General features: G+C 37.2%; 1 protein-coding gene across 2 annotated transcripts in view; it reads right to left on the bottom strand.

Annotated features, from left to right (window-relative positions):
• SLC30A8 (solute carrier family 30 member 8) overlaps positions 1-14,569 on the bottom strand; it is a 46,289-nt gene extending 31,720 nt beyond the window's left edge. Inside the window, exons 1-3 of one of the 2 annotated variants that reach the window (XM_047842752.1) lie at positions 8,543-8,572; positions 7,662-7,703; positions 1,518-1,719 (exon numbers count right to left, since the gene is read on the bottom strand). In XM_047842752.1, the coding sequence (XP_047698708.1) occupies positions 1,518-1,719; positions 7,662-7,703; positions 8,543-8,572 (274 nt within the window). Of the gene's footprint in view, positions 1-1,517; positions 1,720-7,661; positions 7,704-8,542; positions 8,573-14,132 lie in introns of those variants that run through there. The other variant, XM_047842751.1, reaches the window with a different exon arrangement.
• Positions 14,570-15,878: the final 1,309 nt, after the last annotated feature.

The raw sequence follows: 15,878 nt of genomic DNA, 5'->3' as shown, positions 1-15,878 counted from the left end.
AAGAAATCAGCTCAAAATGGAATGTTTCATACAATTACATATATAAAACATTAAAACTTACCCACATCAAACCAAAAACTAAAAAGTAAACAAAAAACTAGAAAAGTACTTATAACAAGTATAAAAATTTCAATATCCTAACAGTATAAAGAGCTCTCAGAGATCAGAACAGAACATTATAAATTATCTAAAAAACAAATGATCAGGAGACATTAAGAGGCAAGCAGGAAATGCATCAACAAAGTGAAATACAGATTACTAATAAGCTTGCAAAAAATATTCTAACAGTAACAAAGAAATGAATATTAAAATAAAGCATATTAACCTATACATGAATAAAGATTTTTAAAAGATTAAAATATGGGGAACCAGGGTGGCTCAGTCAGTTAAGCATCCAACCCCATTTTGGCTCAGGTCATGATCTCACGGTTCACAGGATTGAGCCCCATGTCAGGCTCCACGCTGACAGCACAGAGCCTGCTTGGGGTTCTCTCTCTCTTTCTGTATGCCCCAACCCTGCTACTGCATGTTCTCTTCTCCCCCCCACAAAAAATAAATAAACTTTAAAAAATAAATAAATAAAAGATTAAGGGGCACCTGGGTGGCTCAGTCGGTGAAGCATCAGACTCTTGGTTTCAGCTCAGGTCATGACCTCACAGTTTGTGAGTTCGATCCCTACATTGGGCTTCACATTGGCAGTGTGGAACCTGCTTGGGACTCTCATATTCTCTCTCTCTCTCTCTCTCTCTCTCTCTCTCTTTCTCTCTCCCTCTCTCTACTCCTCCTCAGCTTGTGCTCTCTCTCTCTCTCTCTCTCTCTCTCAAAGTAAATAAATAAGCTTAAAATAATAAATAACAGATTAAAATAAGTTTTGATAAAGATTTGGACAGTAATGCTCATGTACAGCAGGCAGACATATGAATTGTTTTAAGCTTTCTGGGTAGCAGTTTGGCAGTATGAATCAAGAAGTAATAAAAATATTTATATCCTTCAATCAATTTTTCCACTTTTAGGAATCTCTTTCAAGGGATTAACCAGAGAGGCAGGCGGAGTTTTATTCACGAGTTTTCATTGCAGCATTGTTCATAGCAAGGGGAAAAAAAAACTCCTTAAATTTCTAACAATAGAGACATGGTTATGTAAATTACAGTGGAGCATATTATAGAATATTGTTCAGGCATAAAAATGTTTTTGAAGGATATTTGATGGCATGGTCAAAAGCATTCAGTATGCCCTCAGTTATATTTTAAAAACTGAGTTATGAATAGAAAAATATATTGTATAAAAATACTCCACAATGTTATTAGAGGTTAGTACTCAAATGTGGGATGGTAATGAATTTTATTTTGTTTCTTAATATTTTCCAACTTATCTGCAATGAGCATATTGTTACTCCATACTTAGAGGAAATATGAAATCTTTCTTTAAAATAAGAACTTATGTAACCCTCCTGCAATGATGTGGCGTTTTGTCTGTTTGCTAGTTTAATCAGAGAAGTCTTTTTGAATAATACTCACCCACAGCCTCTGCAATCATGAAAACGAAGCATATTCCTGTAGCAGCACAGAGTTTCCACTTGGCATAGACTTGCTCGTTTGCTCTGTTCTCTGTGGCCTTGGAGTTGCTGTGGCAGTGATAGATGGCTCCTGAGTCCAGCTCCTCTGGCTTCTCTCCAGGACATTGATTTTTATTCAAGGATTTCTGCTGGAGTTCCACGCTATGGATGAGTTTGACAGAAGCAAGAAGTGAACACGGTTGCAAACAAATACCTCACTGACAGCCCTACCCATTCTCAGAACTGATAGAAGGACATTTGCTAACTAGATAGGAAGTTACAGTTCACAGCTCCTTCTATAAGAAATATCAAGTGTAAGGAACAAGCAAGAAATTTCCTTCTGAAGTCTCAACTACTAAAGGTTTTGCTTTTTTATTCAGCCAAGCTATACCAGCAGTGATTAAGAGATGTTAAAGGAACAGGAGAAAGGAAGCAGATACATTTTGATGCATTTCCTTACAAATTACTCCACTTTGAAAGGATTTTGGACCCTGTATTACAAATTTTAAAAAGCAGGGGTGAAGAGCAATGTTAGATATGTGCGTACGAGCCAGTCTGAAGATTCAAATACTATCACATGCCCAAACTCTTCCTTTCTTCTCCACACCAACACTGTTAATAGATCATAGCACTTTCTCCTGTTGAGCCCCTGTTGACCCCCAGAATCCTTCTTAACACAGCTTTGCACACACTCTCTACCAATCTATCAAAGCTGTATTGTGAGTTGAACCTACTTACACTTCCTAAAGCAGGCAGTATATATCAGTTCTTCTCAAGTATAAAGCATTATTTACAGGCTGGAATAGAATTCTAGCATTTCATAGATGGAAAGATTATAGATACCATTTAGTCAGTCCCATAGTTTTTTTATATATATATAATTTATTGTCAAACTGGCTAACATACAGTGTGTAAAGTGGACTCTTGCTTTTTGGGGTAGATTCCCGTGGTTCATCGCTTGCACCCAGGGCAACAAGCACCCTCCTCAGTGCCCATCACCCATTTTCCCCTCTCCCCCACACCCCATCCACCCTCAGTTTCTTCTCTATATTTAAGAATCTCCTATGGTTTTCCTCCCTCCCTCTCTGTAACCATTTTTTTCCCTTTCCCTTCCCCATGGTCTTCTGTTAAGTTTTTCAAGATCCACATATGAGTGAAAACATATGATATCTGTCCTTCTCTGACTGACTTATTTCACTCAGCACCTTCCAGTTCCATCCACATTGCTGCAAATGGCAGGATTTTAGTCTTTCTCATTGCCAAGTAGTATTCCATTGTATATATAAACCACACCTTTTTTATCCATTCATCAGTTGATGGATATTTGGGCTCTTTTCATAATTTGGCTATTGTTGAAAGTGCTGCTATAAACATTGGGGTACACATGCATGCCCCTATGCATCAGCACTCCTGTATCCCTGGGGTAAATTCCTGGCAGTGCTATTGCTGAGTCATAGGGTAGATCTATTTTTAATTTTTTGAGGAACCTCCACACTGTTTTCCAGAGTGGCTGCACCAGTTTGCATTCCCACCAACAGTGCAAGAGGGTTCCCATTTCTTCACATCCTCGCCAGCATCTGAAATTTCCTGAGTTGTTCATTTTAGCCACTCTGACTGGTGTGAGGTGATATCTCAGTGTGGTTTTGATTTGTAGTTTGTTAGCTGAAGTAATTAAGGTTCAGAGAGGTTAAGTAATTGCCCAAGGCCAAATAGCCAGCAAACAGCAGAACTGGGATTCTGATGATGTTAATAGCATTCAGGATTTTGAACAGTTCCAAATAATCTCCTTTTTTAGAATAGGAACCATTTGGCAATAGGCACATAGAATATTTATATCTATAAATCTTTGCCTTTGTAATGTGATACATACCCTTAGAATAATAATAAAAAAAATGTCATGTAGCAGTGTGGGTCACCAATGGCCATCAACTCAGAGGAGCATGAGAACTAAAAAGGAAGCATGATAGAAGTTTCCCTTCCTTTGTGCAGAGAAGGCAACATGACCAAGACAAGGTCACCAATTGTTCTGGCACTGTTCATATGACCATATGATTTGCTGAAGCCGTAGGAAGCTTTGCTTTATTTTATACTTTTCATGAATCTTGTGGTCAGAGAAAACCAGGTGATGGCCAGGAGAAAGAACTTATTCTGGAGCAGTGCAGAAGGCAGACCAAGGCAGGAATCCCACTAAGGGTGCAGCCTCTGGGCAATGCCACAAGAAGAAAAGTACAAGAAATCTGGCCAATTTTACTTTTAAACCCTGCTTTGTTGTCCCAGACTCTGAGATTAACCAATATGGATTTACTCTGAGCTGAGATTGCTCTTCGAGGTACTAAGCAGGGGATCCAAAGGTGGGCTTCAGAGGGTCCATTGAAATTGGATGCAATGTGTTCATATGTGTGTCTCTGTGTGTTTTATGGTGGGGGGGGGGGGGGGATGCAGAATCCCACAGTCTTCTCTGGACTCCTAAAAGGGTCCATAATCCTCCCCAAACTTGAAATCCAAAATTAAAATACATTTCTCATCACCTTATTAGAGCCAAATGGCCTGGGTACCTATAGATGCAGAATAGGCTCTTGACATAAAAAATGATGTGAATCCTAAGAATTTTAAGAAGGTTCTAAAAAGCAAGTGCTATGATGCATCAAAAAACGAATTGTGAATAAATTACCATAGATTCCCACAAATTCAAAGATGGTTGAAGCTCAGAAGGGTAGGAATAGTAGACCCGAGCAAAGATATTTACTGTAGTATCAAAGAAAAAAAAGGGGGGAGAAAAACAGGAGAAATAGGGAAATATTCCAAATTTTTCTTGTAATAGCCTACAAATTTGACTTTATTTCTTAAAATATGAATTAGAAAATGGAGCTTTGTTTTGTAATCTTGGGGAAGCCTCTCTTTTTCTTTTGTATTTCATTTTTGCTTGATGATAGACATTAAACTCCTTTATTCTATGTCTCTAAAAATAGAGCTGGTAATACTTTTCACCCTCTTATTTCATATGTTGACCATATAAAATCAATCCCATTTTGTACTTTCACATCACTTCTCCCAAGAACCTCCAGTCACTATGACTGTTAGAACAGGAGATGAAAGCTTGGGTCCCACCATGCATTTCCCACACTTCATGTATTCATTCATTCATTCATTCATTCATTCATTCAACAGATATGTGCTGCATGCCTGCAACATGCCTCCACTATCAGAGGTGCTAACGGCACCATAGTCTTTGAGACTAAGCTCCTGACCTAAAAAGCTTGTATCCTAGCAGAGGGACACAAACTGTAAGCCAGCAGATAGTTTCAGAGGCTGTGTGGTATGATGGGCAGTGACTGGGTGAGGGAAGGTGGGGCTACTTTAAACAGAGTGGTAATAGGGGTGCACTTCTGTAGAGATACTGCCATGGTGAGTTCAAGGGTAACTGGGAGTAGACCTACATGCAAGAGAAACATCAAGTGGAGGGTGTTGCTGGGGCAAGGGCACAAAGGTAAGAAAGAGATTGTCTTGTTCAAAAGCTTGGCTTGATGGAAACAGAACTACATATGTGGCCACTGTGGTGTGAAGAAAGAGTAACATTGGATGATGTCAGAGAACTAGGCAGATGTTAGCTCATGCACAACTCTGAGCCATTAAAAAAGGATTCACTTGGGCACCTGGGTGGCTCAGTCAGTTAAGCGCCAGACTTCATCTCAGGTCATGATCTCACTGTTAGTGGGTTTGAGCCCCGCGTCGGGCTCTGTGCTGACAGCTCAGAGCCAAGAGCCTGCTTTGGTTTCTGTGTCTCCCTCTCTCTCTGACCCTTCCCCGCTCATGCTCTGTCTCTGTCTCTTCTCTCTCTCTCTCTCTCTCTCTCTCTCTCTCTCTCTCTCTCTCTGAAAAATAAACATTAAAAAATAATAAAAAAGGATTTACTTTTCTTCAAATTCTACAGGAAGGAAGTTGGCAAGTTTTGAGCAGGGAAGTAACATTAGGTGGTTCACATTTCTAAAATGATCACTTTGGGTGATGCTTGGAAGGTTTGAGTATAAAGGGGCAAAACATGGAGACCACGTTTGGCTGAAGCAGAGAGGCTGATGATTTGGACCAGTGCGGTGACAAAGTAAATGAGAAGAAGTAGCCATATTTGAGTGCTATTTGGGACGTAGGATCCACAGGACATACTAATCAATAGCATCAGTTAAGGGGGAATGAGGAAGGGGAGGGACCGGAGGATGGCTCATGGATTTCTGGTTACAACAGCTAGGATAAGGGCATATCAGTTTCAGAGATGGGCTGAGTGACTGGCAGCACAGTGAGGGGGCTGCGAATTTGGGCTCTGACATCCCATTGCTAAGTCACCTCCCAGCTTTACCACTCACTAATCATATGACTGTAAGAAAATGACTTAACCTCTCTGTGCCTCAATTTCCTCACTGCAAAATGGTGATAATGATAACACCTCTCTCACAGGGCAGCTGTGATATTTTAGTTAATTCATATAAAAATTTCAAAGTGTGTTTGGAACAAGGTAAATGCACCAAAAAATCTGAATTTTTAAGTTAGTCTACCATTTTCACAAACTACATTACATTATTATAATTGTTCTTGAGAAAGAATAAAGCAAGTTTTACTGTGAAATAACTTTTAGGCTAAGCATTTTTATAACAAAGCTTGAATAAACAAAAAGCAGGCTTTTCTTTTGTTGCCCCTTTGTCCACATCTATCATTCTAGATTCTACTCCAATGACAATAAATCATACAAATCATCAGTTTTGTATTAATTGACCCTGGGGCTTGGTTCTCTAATCCTAAGGAGAGGATAAATGTCAAAGAAGGAGAAAACAGTCATAAATCCCTTAACTGTTCCTGGCCCATTTCCCCTTATCAACCACTGTGCTCTGTCTGCACTAGAAAGAGTCCTAAATATTCAGCTCCTGGGACCTTGTCTTGAACACAGTAAATATCAATACATATTTGCTGAGATTATACTTGATTCGATGTTTATGAAATATATGAGTGATGTGAAGAAGTGTTTTGAGGGGAGAGCTAGAGGGAGTGGAGAATAGAAATGTTTGCAGCATCAGATGTAATTTCTTATCCCAGAACAGGAATTCAGTTTACCCTCTCCTTTTTGAAACAGCTTTATTAAGGTATAATTCATATACCACACATATGACCCACTTATGTATACAACTTAATGGGTTTTAGCATATTTGCAGAGTTGTGCGACCATCACCATAATCTAAGTTAGAACATTTCCATCATCCCAAAAAGAAACCTTGTACCCATTAGCAATATTTCCCCAATGTCCCAATCTCCTTACATACAACCTTACCCTAGGCAAGCACTAATTTGCTTTCTGCCTCCATAAATTTTCCCATTCTGGACATTTCATATAAATGGAATCACACAGCATGTGGTTTTTATGAATGACTTCTTTCACTTAGCATAATGTTTTCAAGGTTTATCCATGTTTTAGAAAGTATCAATACATCAGTACTTTATTGCTTTTTATTTTCAAATAACACTCCATTGCATGGATATACAACATTTTCTTTAATCATTTGATGGGTATTTAGGTGGTTTTGATTTGGGGTTTTTACTTTATTCATAATAATGAATAATGCTGCTATGAAAATTTGTATACAAGCTTTTTTGGAAGTATGTTTTCATTTTTATTGAAAAAATACCTAGCAGTAGAATTCCTGGGTCATAAGGAAACTCTATATTTAACATTTTGTAGAAATTGCCAGAATGTTTTTCAAAACACTATGCTATTATACATTCCCACATTCAATACTTGAGAGCTATCATTTCTCTGTATCCTCACCAACACTTGTTTTTGGTTTTTTGATTATAGCCATCCTAGTGGGTATGAAGTACTATCTCATTGTGGTCTTGACATGCATTTCCCCTGATGGCTAATGATGTTAAACATCTTTCATGTGTTTATTACACATTTGTATATTTTCTTGGAGAAGTGTCTATCCAAAGCCTATTTTTAAATTGGCCAATTTATCTTTTTATTATTGAGTTGTAATTGTCCTTTATATATTCTGATATATTTAATTTGCAAATATTTCCTCTCAATTTGTGGCTTGTATTTTCATTTTCTTCGTTGTATTGTTTTCAGAACAAAAGATTTTAATTTTGATGCTCTGTAATTTATCTATTTTTTTATCACTTATGCTTTTGGTGCCATATTAAGAAACCATAGCCTAACCCAAGGTCATAAGGTTTTATGCCTGTGTTTTCTTTTAAGAGTTTTATAGTTTTAGCTCTTACATTTAGCTGTCATTTGTTGTAGCTTTATATTAACTTTTGAAATCAGGAAATGATTTCAAATATTTTTTTTCAAGTGTGTTTCACTTTTTCTAGGCCCCTTTTATTTCTATATGAATTGTGGGATTATCTTGTCAATTTCTTCAGAAGGCAGATGAGATTTTAGTACTGATTGCACTGAACCTCTACATTACATTGGAGAATATTGCCATCTTAAAATTGTCTTTCAATACACAAACATGGGATATCTTCGCATTGATCTAAATAAAGATCTAAATCTTCTTTAATTTCAGTGTTTTGTTATTTTCAGTGTACAAATTTTGTACTTTGTTAAATTTATTCCTAAGTATTTTATTCTTTTTCATGCTATTATAAACTGAATTGTTGTCCTAATTGTATTTTCAGATTAGTCATTGCTACCATATAAAAATACAATTTATTATTTGGATATTATCTTGCTACCTGAAGCCTTACTGAACCTGTTCATTAGCTCTAAAGATTTTTAGTGGATCCCTTAGGATTTCTATATACTAGTTGATGTTATCTGCACGTGGTGTTAAGTTTTATGTCTTCCTTCCAATCTGGATGGCTTTTATTTTCATTTTTATTTCTGTCTTGCCTGTTTGCCTTGGCTAGAACACTCAATAAATTGCTGAGTAGAAATGGTGACAATGGGCATCCTTGTCTTGTTCCTGATATTAGGGGAAAGCTTTCAGGCCTTACCACTAAGTATAATGTTAGCTTCAGATTTTCCATAGATGCTTTTTATCAAGTTGAAGAAGTTACCTTCTATTCCTTGTTTGGTGAACACTGTAATGAAAGGCTGTTGAATTTTGTTGAATGCTTTTTCTGCATCTAATGAGATAATCATATGGTGGTTTTTGTCCTTTATTCTATTAATATGGTATATTACTTTGATTATATTTCAAATGTTAAATCAAGAATTCATTACTGGGATAAATCTGACTTTGCCATGGTTTATAATTTTTTTATATCTTGCTGTGTTCAGTTTGTTAGTAGTAGGAGCAGGGATTTTTGAATCTATATTTGTAAGGTATATTGACCTGTAGTTTTATTTTCTTGTTATAGTTTTGTGTTTTGCTATTGGTGAAATATTGAAATATAAAATGAATTGGAAAATGCTAATTCTTTTTTATTTGTTGGAAGAATTTGTGAAGAATTGGTATTAATTCTACTTTTTATGTTGGTAAAAACCACCAGTGAAGACAGCTGGGTTTGGGATTTTCTTTGCATGAAATCTCCTTATTACTAATTCATTATTTTTATTTATTATAGATCCACACAGAGTTTCTATTTTCTCTTGAGTTAGTTTGGTAGTTTGTATCTTTGTATAAATTTTCCATTTCATCTAATATTATATATATTTTATATATGCAATTTATTATCAGTTAAGAGAAGAAACAAAAGTAAATACACTATCTTTTATAATTACATTTACTGATGCTATTTGGTTTTTATGTGTTGATTCAAATTAATGTCTGGTGTCTTATTTTCAGCTTGAAAAATTTTCTTTACTATTTATTGAAATGTGAGTCTACAAGCAAAAAAACATCTGTTTTTGTTCACCTGGGAATGTCTTCATTTCACCTTCATTTTAGAAGATAGTTTTGCTAGATATAAGATGATTGGTTGACAGCCCTTTTTGTCATTTTCTTTTAGCCCTTTCTTTTAGCCCTTTAAATGTGACATTCTACCACCTTCCATCTCCTTTGTTTCTGCTAGAAGTCAGCTGTGAATCTTACTGAGATGCTCTTGAACATGATGAATCTTTTTCCTCTCTCTTGCTGCTTTCAAGATTTTCTCTTTGTGTTTTCCTTTCAGCATTTTCACTGTGATATATCAGAGTAGATCCATTTTTCCTTAATTTTTCTTAGAATCTGTTGACCATTGTGGATGTGTGGATTAATATTGTCACCAAATTTTGGGAGATTCCAGCCACTATTTCTTCAAATATTTTTCTCCTCCTTTTTTTTTCCCTCTCCTTCTGGTACTCCCATTATGCTTATGTTAGGGCACTTAATGATTTCCACATTTCCCTGAGGTTCTGTTACATTTCCTTCCTTATTTTTTCTCTGTGTTCTTTATATTGCATATCTATTGATCTATCCTCAAGCTCACCCATTCTTCTGCCAGCTCATATCTACTGCTGAGCCCCTTTAACAATTTTTTTATTCTACTTACTGTCCTTTTCTTTTTTTTAAATATGTAATTTATTGTCAAGTTAGCTAACAGTGTATATAGTGTGCTCTTGGCTTCGGGAGTAGATTCCCATGATTCATCGCCTACATACAACACCCAGTGCACCTCCCAACAAGTGCCCCCTCAATGCCCATCACCCATTTTCCCCTCTCTCCCACCCCTCCATCAATCTTCAGTTTGTTCTCTGTATTTAAGAGTCTCTTATGGTTTGCCTCCCTCTGTTTGAAATTAGTTTTTCACCTTCCCTTCCCCTATGGTCTTCTGTTAGGTTTCTTAATGAGTGAAAATATATGATATCTGTCTGTCTCTGACTGACTTATTCTATTTAACATAATGCCCTCCAGTTCCATCCACATTGTTTCATATGGCAAGATTTTATTCTTTCTCATTGCCGAGTAGTATTCTATTGTACTCACACACCACATCTTCTTTATCCATTCACTAGTTGATGGACATTTGGTCTCTTTCCATAATTTGGCTATTGTTGGTAATGCTGTCTTTTCAACTTCAGAATTTCCATTTGGTTCTTTTTCTTTTTTATGATTTCTGTCTCTTTATTGACATTCTCTCCTTGATGAAACATTGCATCATACCTCTCTTTAATTCTTTAAACATGATTTCATTTAGTTCTTTAATCATATTTATAATGACTGCTCTGAAATCTTTGAATTCTAAGTTCCATTTCTGGGCCCTTTCAAAGGAAGTTTCTATTACCTCCTCTTTTATGGATTATTCTTCACTGTTTCTTTGCATGTCTTAAAATATTTTGCCTAAAATTGGATGTTTTAGATAATACACTATAGCAGTTCTGGATATTGATCTCCTGTGGGCCTGTTGTTGCTGCTGTTTACTTGTTTGCTTTTTTATTTGTTTAGCAATGACTTGTCTACTTAAGTGCAATCTATTTCCTCTGACATCCCCTACATGTACAGCTTCTGTTATCATTTGCAAAAGGGTGCAGCCTTGGGGATGCACACAGTCATCTTTACCTCCTACCCCCACCCCAGCCCAGGGATGCTGATCTTTTTTAATCATGTTTGCTGTGATTCTCTCTTTCCATGGTCTCATTGTTAAGCTTCTGGATGCTCTGTTTAAATGGGTATCATATCTAACAGTTGACCTATGTAATCATTTATTGATTAGTGTTTTCAACAATGCCCTGAGGCATAAATCTCTCCACAATCCCATCCAATTAAAGCTGGACCATTTGTTAGTCTGCTTAAGCTGCTATAACAAAATAACACAGACTGGGTAGCTTAAACAACAGAAATTTGTTTTCTCATGGTCTGAAAGTCCATGATTAAAGTGCTGGAAAATTCAGTTTCTGGCAAAAGCTCTCTTCCTAGTCTATAGATAGCTGCCTTGCTACATCCTCACGTGGTGGAGAGAGAGAGAGAGATCTCTGGTGTCTCTTCCTCTTTTATGAGGGCAGCAGTTCTACCATATCAGGGCTCTATCCTAATGACTTCATTTAACCTTAATCACCTTTTAAAAGTGCTGTCTCCAGGAAAGTCACATGGGAGTTCAGGCTTCAACATATGAATTTGGGGGATGGGGGATATACAAATATCCAGTTCACAGCAGTCTCCTTTACAGGGAGGGGATATTTAAGGCCATAGGAAGGAGAATGAAGACTAACCAAAAGCTGACACAAAGCTCCCAGACATGTGAGCAAAGCCATCTTGTATCTTTTGGCACAGTTCAGACACCAGCAGAATGCACCCTCATGAGCAAACCTCACTGACCTCATATGGGGCCTTGAGGAAATCCTGACCCACAGAACTATGAATAATAAAATGATTGTGGAGGAAATCAAAGTCTATGTGACCTCAGGAGGAAATAGATTAAGGATTCAGGAGGGCACAAGATGAAAGTGTGTGTGCAGGAGATATGGAGGAGGTAGCAGACACTGAATTCACAAACAGGAGGCATGGATCCAGACCCCAACTCTGTCATAATTAGATATCTGACCTTAAGAAAGGCAGTTTTTCTCTTTGGCATTCAGGTTCCTAACTAATAAATCAGAAATCAGGATAAATCATCTCTCCCAGGTTTAACTGTTTTTATATGAAAACAAAATTAAAATGAGTTTGACAGTTTTTATCATCACCATATCCTGAAAATCATACCCATTTAGGAAGTGAAAGAGACTCTGTAACCATAAATGATTGGCTTTATTTGTGTAACAGAGTGTTAATGGTCTATTTTAATGAGAAGGGAAATAGTGTTATTTTAATAACATAGAGATGCTTTATTAATAGTGTCCATAGTGTTAACAATTGGTTGTCTAAAATTTCTGCCTGGGCGCCTGGGTGGCTCAGTTGGTTGAGAGTCCAACTTTGGCTCAGGTCATGATCTCACAGTTCATGAGTTCAAGCCCCGCGTCGGGCTCTGTGCTGACACCTCGGAGCCTGGGGCCTGCTTCGGATTCTGTGTCTCCCTCTCTTTCTGCCCCTTCCCTGCTCATGCTCTGTCTCTCTCTGTCTCTCAAAAATGAATAAAGTTAAAAAAAAAATTTAATTTCTGCCTGACCTAAAATGAGGTTTGGTTATTTATGGTCTTAATAAATCACATCTAATATTATTTTTCTAAGAAAAATAATTTTTATAATGTGAGATAATAGATGTGCTAGAATCTATCATATATTTTTAAACCAAAATTATAAATGTCCTATAAAAAGTCCCTTTACTGTTGTTCAAACATTTGATGCTCTCAAACACAATGTTATTACTCTTTAGAATATTAATTTGGTTCCACGAAACAAACAAAAACATTATACATACTATTAGTGGATTTGTATTCTCTTAAGCTCTGCTCCTAACATGAATTCATTTCAGATTTCCATTCATTCATCCATATGTATTAAGCATGTTTCTCTTTGCTCTTAATTCAGGTTGAACTCCCCAAACACACCAAACTCTTATTCTTATATGTCTCTGTTTTTTTCCAGGCAATTATCTCAGTCTGGAAAATGTCCCCTAACCTTATTTTCTCTCTCTCTCTCTCTTTTGTGTTTGTGTGTGTTTCAAATTTTTATTTAGATTCTAGCTGGTTAGAAAATACTATAATACTGGTCTTAGGAGTAGAATTTAGTGGTTCATCACATACATATAACACCCAATGCTCATCACAAGTGCCTTTCTTAATACCCATCACCCATTTAGCCCATCCCCCACCCACCTCCCCTCCAGTAACCCTCAGTTTGTTCTCTATAGTTAAAAGTTTCTTATGGTTTGCCTCCCTGTCTCTAACCCTATTTTGTCTGTGGAGTTTTCCTAACCTTACTCTCTAACTCCTTTTCATTTTTCAGTTCTTACTCTAGCACTTCTGAAAAGCTTTGTCTGACCCTTAAAGTCTAGCTAATACCTTTTCTTTGAGATATTCTCATTAAACACCACCAGCATGACACTTGCATGATGTTTTGTAATTGCCTATTCCCTATATAGGTTCCACATTAGACTCAAAATTTCAAGAGGACAGAAATCTGAGAGTAGGAATATCTTCTTCCTGTTATATATCCAGGTGTATTTAATCAATAGTAGTTAAATAAGGGGAAAATAAATGAATATATTGCATGTAGTAATGTGGAGATATTAAATGGAACTAGAACTATATATCACATTAAATTCAGCTATATTTATTATAGTTGTATATATTTGATTATGTTATTTTGTGATTAAGAAAATAGCAATTAATTTAAAGATCAGTATAATCACAATTCAGTCACATAGTTTAAAAGCCTTAATTTTTTTCTAAATGTAATTTAGTAAAATTTACCTAGGACTTTAAAAATGGAATAACTTGAAGAAAAGAAAGGTAAACACATTGGATCGTATATATGCCTATTTTCTGGAAGATAAACTACAGATGAAAAATATATTAATAAAATGTATCCTTTGTGCACTTAGGATATTTAAGGAATTAAATCCTGAATTCTTCAGGATTTGAATTATACAGGTCAGTCAAAAGTTTACCAAATTTTACAAAATGCCTCTGAGTTGCACAGCAAAAGTTCTCAATTTTGAAGCAGTAGGACCCAAGGGTTTACTGATTCATCAAGACAGAAAATTGTGAAGCAGAAACAGATGTCTGTTACCTGTCTAGGGTGAAGGCATACATCTTAGTGGCTTTGTCATTCACAAGATAAGTTCTTTCAAGAAACTCCATGGTGGTCAGGATGAGAGCTTCTGCTCCTCGCTGTTGTTGTGGCTGCTCTTGTTTACCTCGCTGTCCAGTTTGGGGAGCAAAGCAGCATTACAACCCTTCACCTACTTTCCAAAGAAAAAATAACAAGGCTTCTGGGATTTAGAATAACAAGCCTCCTACATCAATGTTCTTGGTAGGTCTGCTAAAATTACGGCCTCCTTGGACTGTCAGCTGGTCTCATTCTCTCTCCCCCAGAAACTCCTTTCCTACGGAGACCGACAGGTAGAATCAGGTGAAGTGTGTGTGTGTTTGTGTGTGTGTGTGCCCACGCTTCCCATGCTATCTGATTCCATCGTGCTTCCTCAGAGGTAGAAGAGCTCAAAGGTTTCCTGCTAATTGCTGATGTGGGGGTTTGGTCTTTAGAACACACCTGGGTGAACTGCAGACACCTTTCTGTACAATAGTCTCATGTTTTCCCTTTCTTTTCCTTTCCTTTTTTTGAGGGGGCCCTCTCTCTCTCAACCTAAAAGCATTTCTCCTGAGATTTAGTTCTAAGATGACCTCTCAGCAGCCATCAGGATTTACTTCTCCTCTCCTAGGACCATTTTGGGATTTTACGACTGAAGGGAGGACATGGGTCATTAGTTACCGAAGTCTGTAATCTGAAACAGTTCCTGGTGCAGCAGCTTTGAAGCCCTTTTGACAGGCAGGTAAAGGGCAGACTCAGCTTCTAAATACATAACAGCCCTCAATCATACCTACAAGAACTGGAATGATCCGTATTCTCCCTGGCCAGGGTATCCTCTGCTAAGGACAAAAGACTCACTCAAGGAAATTCTATCAGGCAAACAAATGACAACTCAGGAATGGCATCTTCTGAGTTAATCCCAAGAGAACTTCAACCCCCAAACTCCTAGGAATTCCCATTTTATTTCATTATACAGCACTTTCCTTTCCAAGTAAGAGAAGTGACTGTAGCCCAAGGGCAATAGCCCTTTGTGGTAGCATTTGTGTGGAGGCCAAAGAATATCCTGGACCAGAACAGATGCATGTGAGGGGTGAGGGTGCGTGCAGACTGGAGAAGAGGGCATAAATCTCCAACCACTGAGTCTTCATTTCCTTCTCCTTCTGTCAACACTCACTTTCTAGTAAGAAAACTCAGAGTAGGGTAGTCATAGAATTGCCCAGTTGCCCAGCATCTTGGGAATCTGCCCACCATACCGAGCAGAAATCTGCCACAATGGCCTAATAAAATAAATATTGTCTCTGAAGATGAACATGGGATTCAATGGCAGTTGCAGTAGCAGGGAGGGAGAGTCATCTTTGGCTGACAGTGAGAGAATCAGGTCTCCTATCACATCTTCAGTGAAGCTGTACATCTTTAAGATTTCAAACAGTGTCATCCATAACATAAATTCTAAGGTCTTTTCATATGACTCCATTGCCTAACCAATCATTAACTTGGTTCTGACAGATGGAAACCAGATAAATGGCTGGAGGAAGACATTTTTCCTTGCAGGAGAAATTCTGGGTCTAGGGTCAGTAGAGTAATCCAAAGTATTTTTTTTTCATTTTTCCTTACTCTTTACTTTACAAAGTAATAGGTTATTCTGTGGATGCAAAGCCAGAAACCAGAAAATAATTACTAATCCATCTGTGTGACATATTGCCACATTTTGCAGCTTGAGTCATTTGT

The sequence above is a fragment of the Prionailurus viverrinus genome, chromosome F2 (assembly GCF_022837055.1).
Source record: "Prionailurus viverrinus isolate Anna chromosome F2, UM_Priviv_1.0, whole genome shotgun sequence".
NCBI classification, from domain to species: domain Eukaryota; kingdom Metazoa; phylum Chordata; class Mammalia; order Carnivora; family Felidae; genus Prionailurus; species Prionailurus viverrinus.
Note: the sequence above shows the minus strand (reverse complement) of the source record. Positions and strands in the feature narration are given on the sequence as shown.